Here is a 22,558-nt window from a genome sequence, read left to right on the forward strand (position 1 = left end):
TTGGCTGACTTCAGTAGGTTTATTGCTAGTGGCATGAAGCAGAGGAGTCCCAGTAAAATTTGGTCCAAGATCTGTACTGGATATAACAATCTGCTGCTTCAGAACCTTCTGTTCTCTCGATCCTCGTGGCAGGTTTTGGACTCTGACCATTGCTTCACCTACCCAGGTACATGGAGAGGTTTACCTGGGCAGCTTGCAATGTATGAGGGTCTAAAATGTTATGTTACTTTGGGATATTCTCTATTTAGAGATAACCCCAGGGAGAGCGGGAAGGATAAGCAATCTCTGAACTAAGTTCTGGGGTTCACTCTTCCTTCTTTTGTGTGTCTGACCAGAGTGCGTCCACCCAGCTGTGACATAAGTGAAACTTGCATGCTGTTTTTGAAAGAAATGCATATTTTCATATTCCATGAATGGGTATAATATCTGTGCAAAATTCATGCAGCGCAGTGCAGCATGCCGGCATCAGTGTCTGCTGTGCAAACCTACTGCAGTGCTTAGGTCAGCTGTGGCAGAGAGCTTTGTCTTTCCAAATGCTATTGAATTGCTGACTTAGGATACAAGGCTAAAGCAGCACAGATTATTTGCCCTTGCAAGATGGAGCTTGAGAGTGGATATGATCAATGTCTGCGAGCACATCTGGAGGCAAATAAGAAGGCCTACTTAAGATAAAAGACAATGCTGGCAAAAAAAAAAGGGGGGGGGGGAGGACAGCATGAGCTCCACGTATGGTCAGGCTGTCGGTTTGGAGGTGGTTCCTAACCATCAGAGGAAAAAGATTCTGCAACCTTCTTCCTAGGAGAGTCGGGTAAAAATACTGCAACTGTTTTTAACGTAGAAGTCAATGTATTTGTGTGAATAACTTGCATGTGGTGATGCAGGTAGTAGCAGGGATTGTGTGCAATGGCCCAAGAAGTCCTTGTCTATTCCAACGGTCTTAAATGAACCCTTGCAGAACATATACCAAGCTGATACGTACATATGTGTATGTATACATATATATGTATAATGTATATAATGTGTGTTTATATCTATTTTATAAAAAATATATAAATAAAAAGGCAGTCCCTATACCTCATTTATTAAGAATTGGTTAGCTACAATTTCTTTTTTAAATGAGCTGATTTTTGGCATGCATACAGCTAATGAATATTCATAATTTTTGCCAGTTCTAATTTTAGCCACCTAGAGTCTTCATTACAGGACATGCACATAATTAAATAGCCTTGAGAGTTCACAAACTGTCCTTACTCTCACCATTTCCAGGTTTGAAATGATCAAAATATTTTTTAAATGATCCTATAAAGCTATACCAGGCTAGAAAGGCAATATAATAAAATGTCATTCTCATAATCTTAATGTTTTGTGGTGGACCCAGATTCTGGTCTGTGGTCTCATGCGTGTGATTCAGTGAGGCAGAGAGCACCTTCTCTCTGTGAAGTATTTGTGCACCTTGCATAGGCTGGGCTCAAATTCCACAGGACGTAACCCACATCCACCAACAGCAACTGGTGCCCAAATGGACCTTCGAAGCGTTTTAATGCCTAATTTCAGAAAGAATCTGCTCTTTACTAAGTCACAGTGAAGATGATGATAGTCCTGTTTTGTAGCATCCTAATTTATCCACTTCGTGCGTATGTTTCTGTACCTGTGTGTTTATATATTATCTGTGGTGTTTGCTATATCTATCTAGCACAATATTATTTGTTTTTGAGGCTAGTAGGGGACCTGTGGAGAGAATATTAAAAACACTAATGCGCACAGCAAGGTAGCAGTCCCAGGCAGAACGAGCCTGGGTGTTTGGCATCTCCTCCCCAGCAGGCGCTCTAATGGCTGTATTTGCACCCATGACTCCCTGATCCCCAGCCCACACTGCCGGGAAGCCCTGCTCCGTGTGGGGGCCGCATGGCATCCCGGGGAGGGCTGCACCCGTGCCGGCACCGCAGGGTCTGTGGCACACGGCCTCGCGCATGCTGCGCCCTGATGCCTGCCTGCGCCCCCCGCAAGTGCACGCGAACAGCGGCCAAGTGCAAGAGCAGGGAAGGCTCCAGCTCGCTGAAATCGGGATTTGCTGATTTGAAGGCAATGTACAGTGCAGTGTGTATACTGTTTTAGAAATATGACCGTTTTTGCTATTTAAAGCAAGTACTTTTAAAAATTCTTCCACTTGCCTTTGTCTGGACTTCCAGCATTCTAATTCAGTTGCTTTTCTTCAAGCTGTGCCACTTCCATAAACAAAAGGAGATTTCGGCTTTCCTTGTGAACCAGCTTGGTCGACCACAATCCCACACCACTTCCCTGCGGCACTGGGGCCTTTGCTGCTGGGGGAGGAACTGGGGACTGGAGATGGAGGCACGAGAGCCCCGCAGCGAGGCCCGTGCCCGCCGGGTGGTCCTGAGCACAAAGACGAGCCACGTGTGGAGCGCAAACAGGGAGAGACTCAGGCCAAAGTGTGCTCCATGTCCTGTATTTTTTTTAAAGCACCAGTGATACACATGCAGAGGAAGTCCACCTTCCTTTATATAAACTTGTTTTATTAAAATTAGTATTTTTCACTCGAGTTTTTAAGGAATCCTTTATTTCACATGATCAAAAGCATCTTGCAGCAGGGCAGCCCCCTGGGCTGTGCGGTTTAACCATCTCTGAGTTGCTCCGTCGGCTCCTGCCTGCAGGCAGGACCATGAGGCCGGCCGCCCCTGCACCGCACCGCGCTCCCTCTGCACGACACACGCGGCCCAGCACGGGATGAAACAAACCACAGGGAACTGCAGTGAGTTAGAAATAAAACACGCATCGCTGCTGGGGATGGCTCCAGAGAGCAGCAATAAGTAGCTCAACGTTTTTCAGGTTGGACTTCCTCAGTCTTCCTCCAGGGATGGGAGGGGAGGTGGGATCCTGCCCATGCTGGGGCTGGCAGAGCTGGGGCTCATCCCCTTTGGCCCTGCTCCCCGTGTGGTCTGGGCTCACATCAGTGCTGCCTGGCCATGGTCACTTCTAGCACCAAGCGCACCGAGCGCGGTGACATTTGGCCCGGTGTCTCCCCAAACCCACCGTGACTCTCTGGGTTTCTCTGGATGGGGGCACAGAAACCTGTGCTGAGCCCCTGGCCTGGGGAAGCAGCCCCTCCTCTCCCACATCTCTGGGGCCTCCTCCACGCCCCTGGGGCCAGGTCTTGGGTCTGTTCAAGACTGGTGACACCCAGGGATTTCCACCTCCAGCCATGCTGAATTTCTGGTTTCTCCTGGCCGTGTACCTCACTGCGGGGGGATGCTGCGGCCGCCCACCTCCCTGCGGAGCTCGCGTGGCCATGCTGTTCCTGCAGGGAAGCCTTGGGTCGGGTCTGAAGCATCTCTCTGCGCAGCATCCGGGGCGCCTTCACCCACCGGTGCTTTTCTCCCCCTGCACCTCTGACACCACTGTGGCAGGGGACCTGACCAGCAAACCTGAGAGAAAGAAACTAGTGGGCTATACTAAGAAGAAAGTAACTGATTTTCTTAAATGCTTAGATGAAAATTGTTGATCAGTGTTAAGACTTCCCCCCGCTCCTTCCCCCTTTACGTATGTCCATTTCCAACACAGTTGCTGTGAAAACCCAAGCAGCCCCTGGCAGCTCTGTCATGGCAGCGGGGGCAAGAAAGCAGGATGCCCGGCGCAGAAGCAGGGGTGCTCCGCTCGAAGTTCTGAGCCGTTTGTGCAGGGAGGGGCACACACAGGTAGACAGTAATAGCTTTTTGCCTTGGTTTATAACCCAATTTCCATCCTTCATTGCTTGCCTTCTTGGAGCACTTAGTGCCCTGAACAACACCCAAGAGTGAAGAGAATTTGCACTGTTCAGCAGACTCCACAAGTATCTTTGCTTTAGCTGCTATAAAGCTCTGGTCTCTTTTTTTTTTTTTTTTTTTGAAAAAATTATTTTATTTTTAAACACAGCAGAGTGCTACCAAGCTATCATCTTGGCACATACTCTCTGGGCAGCCCTGTGAAGTTTCTTCCTCTCAGGGCTTCATCCACTGTCAGGATGTATCTGTTGATAAGATCTTTCATTTCCTGGGTGAATGGCTCAAAATCTTTTTGCTTAGCACCAGACCGCTTGAAATTCCCATCCCTGTTGTTCTCGACACAGAGCAGTCGGTCTTCTGTCACCGTCATGTTCAGAAACTCCACCATTTCCTTCAGCTTGGGGATGAGGCTCTGCTTCAGGTCCTCATAGTGGATGATGAGCAGGCGCTTCCCGTACTTCAGCCAGTCCAGGACGTGGGAGGCCCACCAGGACGCATAACTGTTCACGAAATCAGGCCACTCTAGAGGACCAGAAAACCAGGAAAATGAGACAATGTTAGCTATGCTGCATTTCAGCAGTTTTCCAAATGTTACCTTGCGCAACAAGACTGGGGTTGCTGGGCATGGTCTGATGTTGCTGGATGGGCGCGTGCTGGAGAAGCGCAGTGTGGCCGGCTGCTGGGGTACGGCAGCTTGGCTTTGCAGCTTCTGGTGTGGAGACAGATGATGCTTAACCCTGCTGCCCCCCAGTCACCTGGACTGTGCAGGCCTCGTGGCTCTTAACAGGGCTGGGACTGTCACCGAGTTGCCTAGGAGTCCCAGGGGAGGGACAGGGCACGGCAGCAGCCAGGCGCGCAGAGCTGCAACTTCGCATCTTTACTGTGCCTTACGGGTAGGAGTTGAGCTCTCTGTGCACGCCAGCGGTGTGTGTACCGGGCAGGCGGCTCTGCGCAGGGGCTGGGGGAGAAGGGAGGGAAGAGTTCCAGGGGAAGAGTTCGACTGAAAGCCAGTGAAGGGGTATGAGCAGGGAAGGCAGCAGGTCCCGCTCAGATGGTGGCTTAAGCAATGCTTTGCCATGTAACTTCAAGCAGATTCTTTTACTTCTGTGGTTTTCCTACCCTTTTACCTCCATTTCAAATGTAGACTGAGAGAGAGACACGTTTATTTTTTAATATATATGTAAACAAATAATATATATAATAATTATATAATAATAGATTAACTTTTTTATTATGTAAATGCAGCATCAAGACACTGATCTTGGCTGGGGCCCAAGGTGTTCTTGATTTCCAAAGCTGTCAAATAACATATCTTTCTGCATGCCTACCAACCTGCTTATGGGGAGACTGGATAAGGAAATAGGATTAATAGGGAAGACTCTTCTGTTCCTGGCACATGGGAGGGATATAGGGTCACCTGCCAGGATCCCTGGGACAAAATGTACTGAATTATTTTCCCACCTTTGCCTTGGGCATTAATGACACGTCAATCTCTATTTGCTGTCTCTGACAATTTAATTTTCTGAGGATCAGGACAGTCCTAACTAAAGTTTTTGGGCTGGACAAAGAGCATTTGTGGCTGAAATGTAACAATTTGTAGTTTGCAGTACAGGAAAGCCATTCCCTCCAGACTTTTTCTCTCTTCTAAGAGCTGTTTTGTCTGTTTTTTGATGAATAGGTCTTGAGTTGTGACTGATGAAAGGTGATACATGAAATATGCTGTGACAGAGGACACTTCCCCCCAGCCACCCCCAGCCCTGTGCCGTGTCGTTTGCCAAGCCACAGGTGTAATGCCTAAAATATGCATGAAGAGAAATGCAAGCCGAATCTCTTCCCTGCTGCAGAGTCTGAATGCAGCAGTGTATTCAGTGGGGAAATTGCAGTCACACCATCCAGCTTGCCAGTCAAATGCATGAAGCGTGGCAGGCATATTCTGAAATATTTTCATGTGTTCAAGGAACACTGAATCTCAAGTCCCCTTATTGCTGTTACCCTTATTTATCTGCAGTGCAGTAGCACCTGTGCAGTGCTGTAAAATTTCCTTTAGGGAATGTCATGCTCCATTGAATCCTCCAAATCTTAAATTTGATTTCTCATGGTTAATACATGCTGCAGGGGCAAATTTTCTTCACCTCACATAGCTTGGCAAATGGGCTGTACACAGGGGTGTTGTATTTGGACATGTTTTCTCTGCCAAACAGTATGACGGCAGCAATGTTGCTACATGCCTGTGGCCACAGCGTTGGTGCTGTGCTACCTTCCTCTCCATGGTGGTGGATGTATGGCAAGACCACTCCCAAAGTGCAGGTCTGAGTGCTTTGGGGACTGATCTCGGCTGCGGTGGGACTCAAGTCCCACTGAATTTGTTTGCAGTGCTCACTCAGGTCCCAGCGCGTTACCCGCTTCCCAGCATGCCGAGAAGAGAAGTGTCAAACTGTGTCCAAAGCGGCAGCGGGCACCCCCAGCCCGTGCCGGGGCGGTGCGTTACCTTTGCTCTTCCAGTTGCGGTCGGTGGCGTACCCCAGGTGCCCGGCGTATTTCCTGTTGAACTCCGCCATCAGGGATTTGTACGGGTTCCTTATCAACAGGATCGCAGAGTCGAACATTTCAATCTCCGTCTTGCCACTTTCATGTGTTTTCACACAGATGGTCCTTCTACTTCTCCAGTGGTCTTTTTCTCCTTTAAAACCTGTTTTACAAGACAGGATGGTTGGCTTTTTCATTTGATTATATGTCTGTGCCTTTTCACGCTCTAAATCATTCCCTACAGTGGTGTAAAACTGTTGTGAAAGTACCAGTCAATTAAACGCATCCCTGGGACCAGGGCTGAATTTTATTCCTGGCCTGCCACTGACCTGCAAGGCTTATTGACTTTACTTGGTTGGGAACCATCTTCTTGTGTGCTTCTCCATGCCTGCTGTAAGGAGAACCCTGTCCCTGGCTGGAGCCCCAGCCGCTGAGCGGGCTTTCCTCCGCTGGGGAGGACTTCGTTGGCATCTCGCTGCAAAGGGGCTGTTTTTCACAGGGTCAATGCTTGGCGCTTGCTAAATATCGTGCCCCCTCAGGAGACTGTCCTCCCAGAATAATTAGTAACATTTAAAAATTCAACCCTTGTGTTTCATGTGCTACTGAAGGGTCTTACCCTCAGGGTTTAGTCAACTTTTTTTAGTCAACTGGTCCTTTGGACCAGTCTTTTAGACGGGAGCTGCACACGTGCATGTGCATAGCAGCACAAATGCAGGTGACATGCAAATTTTGCAAATCGAGAGCCTGGCTGTTGTCTGTGAAAGTAGCTGCCTGTCAGGCTCAGCGTGCTGCTGGAGCAGTCCCTGCTGCTGTCTGCAGCACATGAGACTGCTTGTTCCAGGCATGTGTTTAAATTTTACCGAATGTGCTGACAGTGCCAGCCTTTGGTGGCTCCAAGCAGAAGGATGCCAGAACGAATAAGTAAAGCTTTGTGCCTCGGAAGGGCTTTGTGTGTCCCATCCCTCTGGATACGGTACCTTTGTTGTAGAGGGCTCCATCGAAGTAGTAGCTTCCCGTGTAGTATCCTGTGGCATGCTCTATCAAATGGCGAGCCCACGTATTCCCAGCCCCAGGAAAGCTCGACAAAGCAACAAACACTTTGGATTTGGTGGTTAAGAATTTCCTGTCCGTGCAGCGTGTGTCTGCAAGTACAGAAGATATTTCATTGTTAGCATTGTGGCTTTTTAATAATTCCACTGACAGCTCTTGATTACAGGGTTATTGCTTCTTTCTTCTCTCTCTTATGAATATAAGATATCAATTTGAGTCCAGTTGTGAGTCAGCTACTTCCCAAAATTAATTCAGCCATAAGAGACCAAAGAGATTATCCTCACAAGAGGTTTTTGCTGGTTCTGTGTTAGGCAACGCTTTTTTGATAAAGCTGCGGCAAACCATTGTACTTGCCAGCAAGTTGTGATAAAAGCCCCTCGATGCCTGTTTGTTAATGGCTATTTGTCTGGCAGGTTGGCTCTTCAATGAAACCTTAAATGTGGCATTACATCTGGAAATTACAAGTTTTATAACGCAGAAGAAACTCCTCCTACTGAAAGGAGCTGGCATTCAGTTAAACCTCTAGGCTGTCATTCCCCTCTGAAGGGTGCAAGGCAGTGATGAGCTCACACTGCGTTAATCTCCCGTGGGGGCTAGACACCTGGTTTCCATACATGCTTTCGTAAATCCTAACCTTATTTCTTAGTGTGCCAATAAAAGCAAGGATAGGATGAGAACCAATCTTGACCCTCTGTGACGATTCAAAAAGAAGCCAGGAAATAAATTAGAAATTACTGTCTCCATTCTTCAAAGCAGCCTCTAGATGAAGCCATGCTAGAAAGTCCCAGCACAGTCCAGAGGAGGCTGTCTTCTGGCACTACTGATCTACGCAGATGTGGGAAGTACTAGCAATTTCATGAAAGCAATTGTTCTTGCACGATCTTTTCAGGTGCTGATGTCTGCAGTCTACCTCTGAACTGGGAGATGGAGGGAAGAAAAGGGTGTCGGAGAAAAAAAGCCCAGCACCAATCCCAAAAAACACTTAATTTGTTCGATTTTAAGCTTATGAGAAGTTTCATTGAACTCAGTGCAAATCATTGTATGCATAAAGTTGCCAGTACCACCTAAATGGTTTACTGGATTGGAGCCTTACTTTCTGCTTTATTTTCCGGCTTTGAAACATGTATGCAGATGAATATTTTAGAGCAAGATGGGTAGAGCAAAATTAGCGCTGCAGAGCTGCTTTGGTGGCTGGGTAACGTGGGAGCCAGGTGTGTGTTTAACAAGCAGGACTGGAACCAGAGTATGGGGTCCTCGTCCCCTGATGCCCGGGGTGCTGCATGGCTCAGGGTATGCCTTCCCAGGCTTGGCCTTGTTCTCGCCATCTGTAAAATAATTATATTTTTCCAGGGCGGGGGGGAGGCTGTGCTGCTTAATGAGAGGATGGAAAGATGCATATTTACGAGTACGATTGCAAGGAGGGGATTTAGATAGGGCTGTCTCCTAAATTCCTGCCTGTATTGAAATATAAACCATTGTGGCTAAGACTGCTGTAAACTAGATTACTTTTACCCACTGCAGAAAGGGCGCAGGGGCTATTTCCAGCAGTGGTGGGTCTGGCCCTGGCACAACGAGGCTGGAGCTTGTACCTTGCACTGGTGTTTGGTAGACCAGGCAGTATTTTCCCTCGGCAGCGCTGCTGGCGTTGTGCATCCCGCTGCAGAGCAGCCGGTTTGAGGCGTCGTGCAGTGAGAAGCGCCCGGTGGGGTAGCCGCAGTAGCACTCCCGCCCTTGGATGACTGCCAAGGGAAACTCCTACGAAAGAGAGAAAATAGATCAGTGCGTAAATGCCACAGCATCAACAGCCTGCGGGGAATGCTGCTGCTATACAAAGAAAAATAAATCTTCACAAGGCCACTGTCAAGATCAAAGCAGTGTTTGATATATCATTGTAAAGCTCATGCTTCTTATACTACTGCTGTCTTTCATATGCAATTTCTTAAAAATTGGTTTCCAGACACAAGCCTTGTAAAGCTTGAAAATTCACAATATTCTGGGTTTTTTCATTATTCGTAAAAATAATGTTATAATATTCCTGCAGCACCTAGTACGTAGTTCCACCTGCAAAACATCAGTGTGGGAAAAGTTGTTCTTATTTACCCCAAAATAAGCATTTTGAATTGATTATCTTTTAAACTTCCATTTGTATTCCCCCAAACTGAGCAGTCAGCTGTTAAACGGTTTGCCTTATACAGTTGATTTTAGCAGAGTTTGTGTGGAGGAAACTTGCCCTTAAACTTAAAGAATTTAAGCGAAGAAGGAAATTTAGACCCACTAACTACTGCAATCAAGTTTAAAAATAGAAAAAAAAAAATCCAAGCCGTAAAAAAAAGTATGCATCTTAGTCTGGCTTCTTCACAGTTTGCAAAAAATGAATGTGCATGGAGGGGCTGATACAGAGTTTGAGAGCTACTGTGTATATTTTTGGAAAAACTATTTAGAAATACGGTACCAAGTAATTTTTGGTACATCTATTCAGAGGGACTGTGCTGATGGCGAACATGGGGCTGCACCAGAAAAGGCAGAGGGGGACCTGGGGTGCCTAAGCACAGCCGTAGCCGTACCTGGTGCTGGGCGCGAGCTAAGGGCACGCACGGCTCTGCCTGCTGGTGCACGCAGGGTTAGCTCAGCTGGCGCCTGGGCTCTGTCTTCAGGCATGGACACTTCTTGTTTTTTGTTACCTTGCTTCTAGGTAGGGAAACTTCATATGAAATCCAGACTGATGGTTGCAAATGACAGGTATCTCAGCAGAGTGTAAAATGTGCAACTAAGGAAAATTATAGGTAGTGTTCACTGCAAGGAAGCAATTCCCAAAGAAAATTTCTGGCTCTAAGAAATTTCTTTTCAATGCATTTGATGAAAAGTAATTCAGGTTTTGGTGTACGAGTCTTCCCAAAACAGGCAACAGGCTGCAAAGCAGCGTTGCTGTGTGGTGGCAGAGCACTGAGGCTGGGCTGCTGGGCTAATATTGATGACAATTAAAAGAAGTTTGAGAGAAACGTGTGCTAATTATTTGCTGAAGAAATTAGCAGTCGCTTATGTGCTCAGTAGAAAAAGCACACTTAGTACTTCGCTGAAACTGGCCCTAAAATTCAGGCTTTCTCCTCTTTACCAGGAGGACTGGGGTTGTTTTTCCCTGGGTTTCCAAAGTCCCCCGGATGGCTTGCTCAGCGGCAGGGGGGTGCATTGGCGTGCAGGGGTGGGCTCGGTGCAGCGACAGAATGGCTAAAGGAAGCTCCGGGGTTATTCGAGCGCAGAGCATTCAATTCCACCTATTCCATATCAAAACTTCTTGCCTTTTAAAAGTCTTTTGGAGTCTGGGAGTGCGTGACAGGACTGCTGAGCAGCTTATCTCTCACTCTTCCCCACGTGTTCATCCTTTGATAAGGAGTCAAATACAATGCATGTGCCATCTGTGCCCAAACAGCCAACATTTGCTTAGCAAATGAGATATGACATTGTCAAAAACAACTTACAGATTTGATCCAAGGGCAGAATAGTTCTGTTTCTGCCTGCAAACAGCATTTTTTCCTTTACAATGAAGCAGTGTTTCTCAGTTTGAGAAATTAATAAGTGTCCCGGCCATCAAACACAGCCTAGAATAAAAATGTACCTTTACCTCGTGCCAAGTGGCACCTGCAAGCGATTGACTTTTCTGGAAGGCTGGAGGTTTTGTGAAGAGACCTAAGCAAATGCTTCTCCATACTCCTGCATCTGCAGAAGCACTGGTCACTACGGTGCTGTTCTGCAGCCACTCCGCATGCGGTTCAGGGTAATGGAGGTGCGGGGTGCCCAGCCCTTCAGGAAGCAGGGGCGATCGGGCTGCCCGCACCTGTGCAGCCTTCCTGCTGCTCGAGCAGCAAGTGGTTGGAGGAAGGGGAGAAATGGGGAGTGGGCTTCACAAGTGAAAGTTTCAAGTTTTCAGTGATGGCAGCACATGCACTGAAAGAAGCACGACAGTAGTTCTGGGAATCGCACCAGGATCCACAGCGTTGGTGCAAAGCGCTGTAATCAGCGGCTGATTATTTGGACTGTGCGTCTACCTGATGCAGCGCACAAAGTGACTGCAAAGTATTCAATCTTGACTTCCCATCAATATTTAATCAAAACTACAAGTTTAATCAAAACTACAAGCCATCCACTTTGCTCACCTGTGTATTTATGTATGCCCCAAGCTGTGGTTATGGCTTTAAGCAACCGTCTAACTTTTAAGTGCAGAACTAGTCCTCAAGCTCAGCACACACAAATCTGCGATGCTTCACTTCAGTTACACACAAGTGTATCACCAGAAAAATCTGTGGGTCTATGAATAAGTATTTTTCTGGATTAAGCTTTAGAGCATGCATTGACAGGCTCAGGTGTCCATCCTGCAAGCTGTAATTCAGTGAGAGTTGATGTCAATGGGACTATTTACATAAGAATTTGTTAGATGAAGCCTCAACAGGTAGTTTAAGTGCTGTAAGGAAAGCAGTCATTCTCCAGTAGCAACACAGATGATGTGATGATTCAATCACTAATTGTTTTTTATTAGATTGTATTCAAATTAAGAATTATGACTAGATTAAAAATACATTTAACTGGTTCTACTCTGATTACTCTGCTAAATCACTTTCTTTTCCAACTTCCTATACTAACTCTCCCATCTGACGCAGTTAAGCACCAATCTACCAGAGATGGGGGGCTAATCACAGAAGGAAGTCTCTCTCCCAAGTAAAAATGACGGGTTTGGTTTATTTAAAAATGGGCATGTTCATTTTGCAGCAAACCTAGAAGTCATTCTTCAAGTTTTCATTGAACTGGATATGCTAAAAGCAAAGAATGAATACCATAAAGCCAATCATGTCCTCGCATAAAAATTCTGTCTTGTTTTACACTGTGATCTGTTGAGGCCAGGGGACAATTCCTCAGTGCACTGTTATACCCAATGTGACCCTGATTTTAAATGCTCGTCTCTCACTGCTGCAATAAAGTCAGCAAGGCTGTGGTTATCTGCACCAGTTGAGGTTCTGGCCTACTTACCTTTGTTTTATTGTGTTTAAAAAAAATATCTAAATGAAGCTATGGAAACACTCTGGATGAATTCTACAATGGGATTTGGATCAAAATCCCAGGAGTCTTTTGTTTATGAATAAATAATGGCACAGAGCTACATCTGGAATCCAAAATAGCAGGTCTGTTTTTGAAATAAGAAGATTGCTGTATTCTGCGTATTGTTGTATAAAGAAAAGAAAAAGCACCTTAGAGTTGGTCATGTTCAAGTGTGCAAACTTGCTGGCATGGCTTTTGGATGCATTGAGATACTGGGGTTCTCTCCTCAGGCTTAGTGTTCTTCCAGATTTTATTCATATCGTCATATATAACTGCATACAGCAGCTGAGTGGTAAAAGGACCGTTTATTTAAAAATATAAATTTGAATGGAGACAGCTCGTTTAGTATGCAGGTTGGCTTATAAAAGAGCATATATGAAAATTATGGCTTCTGGCCAAGGGACCTAGCACAGAAACACATTCATGGATCTGTGTTATGGGGTGATAATGGGTTGCTATTAAGCCATGTCATCACTCTGTTAATTAAGAAAGAAGTTGATAATTAAGGGTATTTAGCAGGTTTCATCTGAAGTTGTTACCTCAAATTCATATCTCAAATGCTTCCAAGGGCTGGAGCTACCATTTCAGCTGCACAAAGCAATTTGCAAGGCTAACAAATAAATATGGTATGCCTCAATTTGCTTTTCTTCTAAGTCCCAAAGAGCAAAAGACTTATTAATGTGTTTAAGCATCCAACTAGTTCCATTTAAAAGCCCACGAGCTTTTTCAGGATACATAGAAATTGGTGGGATAATTCCTTTCAGCATAACAGGCTGGACTAAAATGACAGTGCCTTCCTGATTTCAGGAGAGCTAAGTATGTTGCTATCAGCTAGGAAGTTGTCCATCTTATTTTGAAAGGAAAGGAACCAAAGTCGGAACAAACGTTTGTAGTGTCATAATAGGACTTGTTTTGGTATCTAGAGTTAAAGCTCAAATCAGCGTGTAACAATTGGACTTGTGGATATGCAATTGCTGCTTCTTAAGAGGAGGGAGACCTTGCCAGTCTTTTTGTAGGCAAATATTCTCTAATAGTCACTTTCTAAAGGGTAGCATGGTGCCTAGCAAAGCTAAAGGAGGGGGGGGAAGGATAAGCAGGTTGTTACCTGCACCGTTTTAGGGAAGGAATAAATGAGAACGGTACCAAACCTTTTCTTCACCTTCCTTCAGTACCTTTTCCTCTTAATGTTATCATTTCTGCAACCCTCTCCATGCTCTCTGTGCAGAAGGAGTCTGTTTAGATAATCCCTTAGAATATCTGGTTTGCTGATGGCTTTCTCACACAAGCTTCCTCAAGCAAATATGCATTGACTCAACTCTGGGAAGGCACTAGCTGTTCTGAGAGATGGACAGTTTCCTCCATCCTGCTGCTCTCCTCTATCCTGGTCCTGTTTGAAAGTCATGCTAACATGGTACATTTTGGTTGTGGTCCTTTTCCTACCTTTCTCAGTCACCAGTAATTTCAGATGCTTCCACTTTTTGGCTGCACAGCCAGAAAACCTTGAAGGAACTACACTTCTGAAAACCCACTTATTTAGAAAAGTAATCTCCCCAAACCAGAATGGCATGACTGTGCTTAAAAACATTGACCTCATGTTTGAGCACATCTGAAAACAACTTCTCCAGATATTTCATACCATTCTCCCAGATAGAGAAGCAATAATTAGTTGCACTTCATCAGTAAATATTAATAAAATGATGTTACATGTGGATAAACGGACACAGAAAGATTAAGATTTTTTCCCACCATTAAACAATAGATAATGGCACAGCTTGGAAAGAATTGCTCATGAAGTCCTGCTTTACTGAACATTTATATGCATGGAGGATGTGAGAGTGTGTTTGTATGCATGTTTGTAAGGTATTATATACAGGGTATATGGGTGATTCACTGCAATTTGCTGCACTGAGTTAATTCCGTGATGCATTCTTAAAACACTGATGAGCTGGTATAGAGGATATGTTGACTGGGAAAAGCTCTACCTAGTAATTAAGAAGGTTTGTTGTTCATGCCTTAATAGTTTTAATCAATTTTGTGATGCTAGAAGACAAAGTAATTGAATGTTCAGTTTAGTGCATGAGGCTGAATGTGGCTGCAGGCTAAATCTGACCACACAGTGAACCCTCCTCTGTACAAAAAAATAAGCCCCATTGGAGTGGGGAGGAAGGGAAGGGAACCAGCCTCAGCAACAGCCACTAAAGCAGAGGATGCCCTGGGCCAAACGTTCCCTCCTGTGAGGATACCCGAGTCCATCAAAGTCAAACTCCTTCAGTTCTGAAATTCATGGCCTTACTCTGCATTAAGTGTGGAGGATGAGCAAAGGTGATGCTTCAGGCCAAGAGTATGCACAAGGACAGTGGATGTTAGTATGTCCCTTCTCACCTTCTGTCCAAAGCTAATAAGCACACAACTGACCTTATTCGTTGCTTTCGTGTAGTCTTAGATATCAGCATGAAGTTCTACAATGGTTCCATTTTAAATTAAAATATATTACATTTAAACTACACAGGTTATAGTGAAAGTGGTATAAATTCTTCTGGTGTGGAAAGAGACACATCTGTATAAAAGTACCAGGAAAGTCCACCTGCTTTCAGTGTGCTTATCTGCTAAAATTTTTCTCTGGCAGCTTTTTTTTTTAATGTTTGAGATTGTATCACGTTCCTAGCCAACACAGTTACACACTGATGTAAAAATTGTGTGTAGATACCTCAGCATTAAATCCTCTTGTTCGCTATGGCAGTGCCTGCTGCTGCACTGTCAAGGAGCTTGAGACCAAAAGGACCGCCTTGGAGGGGAGCAGACAGGGCTGCACAAAGTGGAGGGTGCTGGGGGTGGATTCTCCCTGCCCTGCCCACGCACTGCACGCGGCTCCCTGAGGGCTGAGTGGGGACCAGCTCCCCGGAGGGCACTGGAGCCACGTTTTGGGTGCTGCTCAGCCCACATCCACCCTCTGGCAGCGTGTCTCCCCATGAGCCACAGCCACCGAGACCTCCCCCGGGGTCAGATCTGGCTCTGGGCTTGGTTTGAATGTGACATGGAAATGGTATCGATTTCCTCATGGTCGATACTCGTCACTTAGAACGGCTTTTCTGTGCATTGTATTTAGTGGCATCACTCTGATGGCTTTCCCTCCCGCCTTCCCCACTCGAGAGAGCGATTGGACCAGATGCATCACTGGGTATTTACTCTGATGAGTTTTGTCCTATAGAAACTCATTTACAAATTCAAAGCTCTAAGGCACTAATCTCTGCTATTCCCTTAGTAGATTAAAATTTAAAATAAAAAAGAAGAAAGGATGTGAAATGAGAACTGTTCTTACTTTCTTGGAGCAAAATTCAGAGCACATCTCCACCGTCAAATTGGGCTGTATCAAAGAGGCTGGAAAGGTGTCTGTTAAATTTTCTGGAGCTCTAAAACATCCTCGATAGATAACATTCCTCCCTGCAGGGATATGAAATAGGTTTCTCTTGAGAAAACAATGTCCGTAGTATCCTGCCTCTTTCACAAAGAACAATATTAGGTTCAGAAGCTAAAAATAATAAAATAAATTTTGTATTCTAAATGCTGTAGAAATAAGAGAAACCATGATATGCACTAGAAAAATGTGTTGCAAATCCTGTGGTACTAAAAGGAGCACATGCCTTTAGCTTTGTACTAACCACTGAAAGTAGGGCTGCAGCAAAGAGTTTAAATTAAATTCCACCAGTGGAGGGCATTGCTATTGTTTGCAAGTCCCAGTTTTATTTTGAAGATGTGCTTTCTCCTGAAAGACTTAAAAGCCCCGATAAAAATCTACAAAGCTTCCCGTGATCTGCACCAGAAAAGGAGAGGAATTTAAATGAATCCTGAGAGCCCCCACAGGGACCCACCTTCCTGCACATCTGCTCAGTTGCTGAGCTATCCCTCTCCTCTTCCCATTCCTTCTTTTCAGGGCAAGGGAGTTTGCTGCAGCCTTCGAAATCTGAACTAGGCTTTTGTAAGCTGTTCAGGGAGAACAGCTTTCTTCAAGTCTTTAGCTCAGCCTCTGATCTCACCTGCCTCTGTATAAATGCCACAGAGCTTGGCAGAATTGCTCCATTTTTTGCATCACTGTGATTGAAGTCAGGATTTGGCCCAAATACTTGTTACAAGCAGCAATACAATTTTCCCTCCTGCTTAAGAGAGAAATGTCCCCTGACAGAACCAAACAAAAACCCAAAGCTGTCATGGAAACTCACTACCCCAGGTGAGACAATGCATTTGCACAGATGAACTAATGGTAATGAAGAAAATAACATTGTGTGGCTGGCTAGAAAAAGAAAAAAGTCTGCGTGTTGTATGACTCTTCTGTAATTCGTAGGATTTTGTGGGCTTTACAAAAGTGGAAAATGCGTTTACTTTATCGCGGTGTACTGACTTTCTATTGACAGAATTTGCCTAGCATGACTCAATAGGGAGAAAGGTAGATTTGGGAATGAATCTGGGTCTTCTGAGTCCTGGTCCGCACCCACTGGCTACCTTAAACAATACTCACCAGAACTGATGTGCGAAATGTGTTGGATGACAGGAGAGATGCAGTGCAGTTTTGAAGGAAAAATTTGGTTCTGCATGAATTTCCTGGCAAAAGGGCCCAGATCCTCCAGCATGAGCCAAGAGCAATCTAAGGAGAAGCTGCTTAAATATTGTTCTAATAACTGTTGAAACCAGTTACTAGAAGCAATGCTCTATCTTTAGGATCATTCAGGAGATGTGAAAATAAAATAACTCGATACAAGTTGGGGGGAAGCAGGAGTCTCCCTGGGACCAGATCGCTGCAAGCATGGCACCAAAGAATAAAGGAGCAGAAGTTTTTTGGCTTCTTGGGATGTTCTTGAAAGACTTCCTACTAAACCTCACACTAATATTTAATTCCTGAAACAAAATGTTTATGAACATGTTTAGAGTTGTCTCAGCGAGTCAGGAAGAAAGCTTGAACGGTTCACACCGGCACTCGGGAGGGAGCAGGGTTTGCAGAGAACCCACAGATCACACTAGAAATGTGCTGGATTTACATCATCTGCCTGCTTTCTGGGGAAGGATGGCTGAATTCTGCCCCAAGGAAAATGGCCCTCTGTGCCACAGCGATACCCGGGCTGCAATAGCTGCAGACTTTGAGCTTCATTGCATTTAACGTGACGTGGGGGCACGAGTCCTGCGGCACAGTAGCAGCATGGCTCATGGCACCCGGGGGAGCCAGGGTGGGAAGGGGGAGGTGAGCAACGGAGAAGGGAGCCAGCAAACCCCATGTCTAGGAAGGTTTAAATGGAGATGCCACTGGATCTGCTCTGCGTAAGGAAAAGCCTTATGTGAGGTCTGTTCTCTATATTGCATAGTGTAAATCACAGATGCTGTTACAGTTTCAGAGTTACTTTCCAGTATACTTGTTCATCGTGATTAATGCTTCTGTTGGCCCCTCAGCTAGCTTGTGTCAGTGGGATTCTTCAAACAGTCAAATATCAGATATTACTAAAGGCAAACAAAATACAAATCTAGCTCCAGGCTAGACTGATTTGATGACTAACTCATTAATACCTAAAAAAAAAAAATGCCGCCTTTTCCTGTGAAATATGTGTATGTATTTTATGTTGAAGATTTAAACAGTGATGCATGTCCCGGGAAACCTGCCAATGTGCCTGTCAACTTGACACTAGCAATTTAGGTCTATGTACCTTTGATATATAATTTATATGTAGCTGGGTGGATTATTGTACAAACCTTGACTTGTCTTTAAGAAGAAATGAAGTACCATCAATATTGGCACAACCTAAGGTCTTGGTGCTTCTTCTCAGCAAATAACATCCGTTAAGGTCTTGTGAGCTTGCCAAAAGTAAAGACTGCTCAGCTGTTAGATATTTTATGTGCTTTGTGTTGGCCCAAAGGTTTATCTATTCTATCTCCTGTGGTAGCTAATTGAATGACAAGTAGAGTAAGTGTTGTCATCTAAAGATGAAACAACAATCCCAACCACCGCTAGAATAGAAGTCCTTGGAAGAGCAAAACTCTGTGATTTCATTTTGCTCATTTAGGAGAGAGATTGGTGTGCCTCTCTCTGGCCTCTACTTATTCTCCTGCTGCAGTCACATAGCACTTATTTTGTTTAGGATCCTTTCTGAGCTTAGGGTGGCATTGATACAAGTGCTTTTCTGCCCTTCCATTATAAGGCGCCCACTTCCAGGGTTGTTTCTTAAACATGTGGGGGTTTGTCCCTCTGCAGTGGATGCGAAAGGGAGTAGTTTTTCCTCAGCTGAAATTCTGCTGCCCTTGCAATCGCTCTGCACTGTATTTTGTTTCTTCCCCAGTGACACTAACTTTCTATGTGGCAGCCCTCAAGCAGCTGCGCCAGGCACGTCTTGCCGCTCCGAGGCGGTGAGCAGCGCTGCTATTTTGGGGAGGGAGCCAGGGACCGGACCAGCAGCAAATGGACACTGTGCCCCACAGGCACCTTTGTCCTTTGCTGTTTCAAACTGGCAACAAATGGAGCGAGAGACGAGCAGCGGAGACAGCCCACACGCTCAGCCTGGCTGCGGCGTTGCTCCTGGGGAGAGCGGCCGCCTCCCTCCGGTCGCACACCCACTTACGTCGTCTCGCTCCTGCCCGCAGCTCCTCCACCCTGTAGACAGAGAGCCGGTTCACCCCTCCGCAGACGGAGCCCTTTTCCCCCTTGCACTCGCTGTTGCACTCCTCGGGCTTCGAGGTGGTCGCTGGGAGCTTGTTCCCGCAGTAGCACTCTGCTCCGTACGCCAGGCCCGCGTAGGTGTAAGCCCTGCAGGGAACAAAACCAGGCATTGTCGGTACCGGCACCCCGTCTGTTCCTGAGTTTATACCTAACACAGGCAGGAGCCTGTCCCCATGTACGGCATACGCTTCTGCTGCCTGGCTCCAGAGACGCAGCAGGCCCCGGGGACCAGCGTGGCCCCTTCGAGGCGGGCAGCCACCTTGTACCGCAGGTGACCGCAGGAAGCGGTGGTGGTCAGAGTCCGCCCGGTGCGGCCTGCCTGGGCCCAGGGCAGTCCTCGGGAGGACGAGGTGGGCTTTGCCTCCTGCTGTGGGTGTGTGAGCGACAGCCCTGTCTCTGGCTGCGTGGATGTGCTCTTGCCGTTCCCGTGGGAGCATAGCTCGCCTTCGCCTGCCCAGCACCACGGACGTGATGGCCTCACTGCTGGGGTGACGCCACCCCGACCCAGAGCTACCATTTCAGGTTTTGATCAGAAATATTTCAGCTGGTTTAACAGTGACAGAGAAGAAAAGCCCCTTTCAGAGGTTCTGTTAACTGGCATTTAAAACTGGGCATTTTGGATCCAGTCAGGCAATTTTCAAATGCTCAAACCAAGGCGAGGATGTTGCTCGAACAGCAGGCCCAGAGCTCATTGCCTCTCCTGAGGTGCCCAAGCCATGGCCTGCTTCCTGCCACCGCGCTGGCTCCAGGAGTGGTCGCTGCTGGCCGCCAACGCCTCCTACGCTGCGCAAAACCACCGTCCGGTCTGGGTGGGCTGGTGGCCAGCGCTTGCATGGAGGCTGCAGCCTGTGGTTGTGGTGCGCGGACCTTTGGGTCCCCTCTGCAGGGCGAAGCGCTCCCTTGGGCCTCTCACACCAAAGGCAAGCATGCATCGTGCCCACGCAGGGCGCGTGCGGGTCCCTCCGGCCAGACCCCACAGCTGACCCCTCTGCCGGCTGCACCAAGCCAGGGCCTGGCTTCGTGTCCTCCAAAAAGTGTCTGATGGGGCCTGACGGTCTGTCTACCTGAGAGGAGAGTACCGCTTCCTTCACCCAAGGGCCAGCTCTGTCTGGAGCATCGTTGTGTGTGCAGTGGACTGGGCTGGAACAGGGGGGTCTGAAAGCCAGTGAGATGGGGTCAAGCTGCAGTTTGGGCACGCCTAAAGCGACGGGCTCCATGTGCACTGCGTTGCCCTACGGACCAAAGGAAGCACATTGCACAGGAATAGCTCTAAATTGCATTTGTTTCTTCTGCTTTCTCTTGCGCTTGGGAGCAATGGGAAGTCTTTTTCATAAATAGTTTCATATAGTCCTGCCCCAGATCCTAGTGATCATCCCTGGTCCGCACCCTGCCTTGGCTGACCAGGGCAGGCAGGGCGGTGGCAGGAGCTGCGCCTGCCTATTCCTCGATGACCGGCAGCTCCCCGGGCTGCGCTGGGAATGGCCCTGCTCCCTACCGCATGCCCGGTCGTCTTGCTTTCCCTTGGTTCTGGGGGTGCTTGTTTGTTCATAGTTGTTTTAATATTTTAGATCAAAGATTTTGGCTAGAGGGCAATATCTAACAAATATCTAACAAAGATTATCTAACAAAACAGTAATTTTTGACCAGGACAACGGAAAATATATTGTAAATAGCCATGCTATAATAAAGAGGATAGGCAGCAGTGAAATAGTCTGCTTTAAGCAAGGTAGCAGAGCTATGCCATGCCTGAAGGTATGAGATAATCTCAGTTTTCACAGATGCTGTATGTTTAACATATGCGTGCTTTTCCCATTTCAAGTTCAGTTCCACTTATTGTCAGAAAAGAGAAAACTCACAGCGAAAAAATACCACTCACCTCTCAGCACAAGCTTCCTGACAGTGAGATACTGTCATTTTTCTTAAGTCATAAAACACAGCTCCCTTCAGTGTCCTCTCCCTTGAATCATCGCTGAAGCATCCCATGTAGGTGCCTGTGTGCATGCAAGACCAGAGTTAGGCAGCACGCACGGGATGGAGATGCGGGAAAGGGAAAAAAACATCCAGCAGCGATTCAGTGCCCTAAGTTGCAAGCAGGGCTGTATTCGATGAAGTCTCAACCTGTCTGGGGTCCTGCCTGCCCTGCAGACCTGTCTGCTGGTACCGAACCTTTGTAGGTGCTATTGAAGGGCTAAGCTCAAATGTCCAATGGAAATGAACAGAAGGGAAATTAGATTTTTCCCTTACCCAGGTTACTTTAAGCAGGCCTGCCTTTGCAGACCGAGTCTGTGACCGCCCTGAAGCCACGGTTCCCGCAGGCGGCTGCTGCCTGCTCAACTCCCTCCCTTTAGAGACAAAGCATGGAGAATTTCTAAAGTAAAGGAGAAAGTAGTCTTCAAAATGGTATAAACTTTGAGAAATCTTGTTGGATTTCTCCTAAGTTTTCTTGAAAATCTCTAGTTGAGAATAAGATGGTGCAAGAGAAATATTAAGAAAATCAATTTTCTTTGGGTACACAGAGTTATATTAAAGCTATAATGGAAAGATAACTTCAGTCTTAACTAGGCAGCACTGTCTAGCTATCGCATTGAACTATCTCTTTTTCTCCAGTGCAAATGAATCTTTTAAAGTACGTCTTGCTTTACTTAGCATATGAAAGATAAATATTTCTCTTAGACTGCATCCTATGTTAAGCCTCTTTTTTGTGGTCACGAACAAAATACTATAAAAATCCAGCCCATGTTTTAATACATGATTGGAAAGGTGGTGTAGAGACCCACTATTATACAACAATTGTGTGTATATAAGTACATTTTATCGTTAAAATATGAAGGAAAAAAGGAAATTTGATTTTAGAAGTAGCAGTATTGAGATGATAACACAGGGAAATTAAATAACATGAGCTGTGGATAGGAAGAGAATATATGATGAAAAATGAAACTAAAAAGCATTACATTAACAGTAAAATAATCCACAAGAAAAAGAAAGTTCAGGCCACTCTAACAGAGATTTTGGAGCTAGGAATAATAAATCAAGCATTTAAATATTACAAACACAACAGCAGTTTCAAAGACCTGCACATTAGTAATTTGCAAACATGCAATTAGAAAATTCACAAGCTGTGAATATACACCCACAGCTCGCTGTTAACGAGATGGGAGTCACACACCTGCAATGAGGATGTTCTGCATTTTACTGAAGACTTTTGATTTGGGTACTTTGATTCAAACCAGTAGCAGCAGAAAACTCAGCGTGTGGGGCCGAAGAGCCCAAGCTGGGAGGCTCGGGCAGGTCAGCCGAGACGGGCAGTGTCTGCCCTCCTCCCTGCGTCCCTCCCACGCCGCCGCCAGCCCGGCAGCAATATCTCATTCACATCCTCCTATGAATGAGTCACGGAGAGACTCCCCGGTCTTAGAGCCGAACG

At 46.2% G+C, this 22,558-nt stretch overlaps 1 protein-coding gene across 3 annotated transcripts in view; it reads right to left on the reverse strand.

The window, feature by feature from the left end:
• Nucleotides 1-2,452: 2,452 nt before the first annotated feature.
• WSCD1 (WSC domain containing 1) overlaps nt 2,453-22,558 on the reverse strand; it is a 34,296-nt gene continuing 14,190 nt past the window's right edge. For all 3 annotated transcript variants that reach the window (XM_075169100.1, XM_075169098.1, XM_075169099.1), the window contains exons 4-10: nt 21,014-21,128; nt 19,040-19,224; nt 15,763-15,884; nt 8,945-9,110; nt 7,283-7,447; nt 6,268-6,468; nt 2,453-4,301 (exon numbers count right to left, since the gene is read on the reverse strand). In XM_075169100.1, coding sequence (XP_075025201.1) covers nt 3,949-4,301; nt 6,268-6,468; nt 7,283-7,447; nt 8,945-9,110; nt 15,763-15,884; nt 19,040-19,224; nt 21,014-21,128 — 1,307 coding nt within the window. In that variant the 3' untranslated portion in view covers nt 2,453-3,948. The remainder of the gene's footprint in view (nt 4,302-6,267; nt 6,469-7,282; nt 7,448-8,944; nt 9,111-15,762; nt 15,885-19,039; nt 19,225-21,013; nt 21,129-22,558) is intronic.

The sequence above is a fragment of the Calonectris borealis genome, chromosome 19 (assembly GCF_964195595.1).
Source record: "Calonectris borealis chromosome 19, bCalBor7.hap1.2, whole genome shotgun sequence".
NCBI classification, from domain to species: Eukaryota; Metazoa; Chordata; class Aves; order Procellariiformes; family Procellariidae; genus Calonectris; species Calonectris borealis.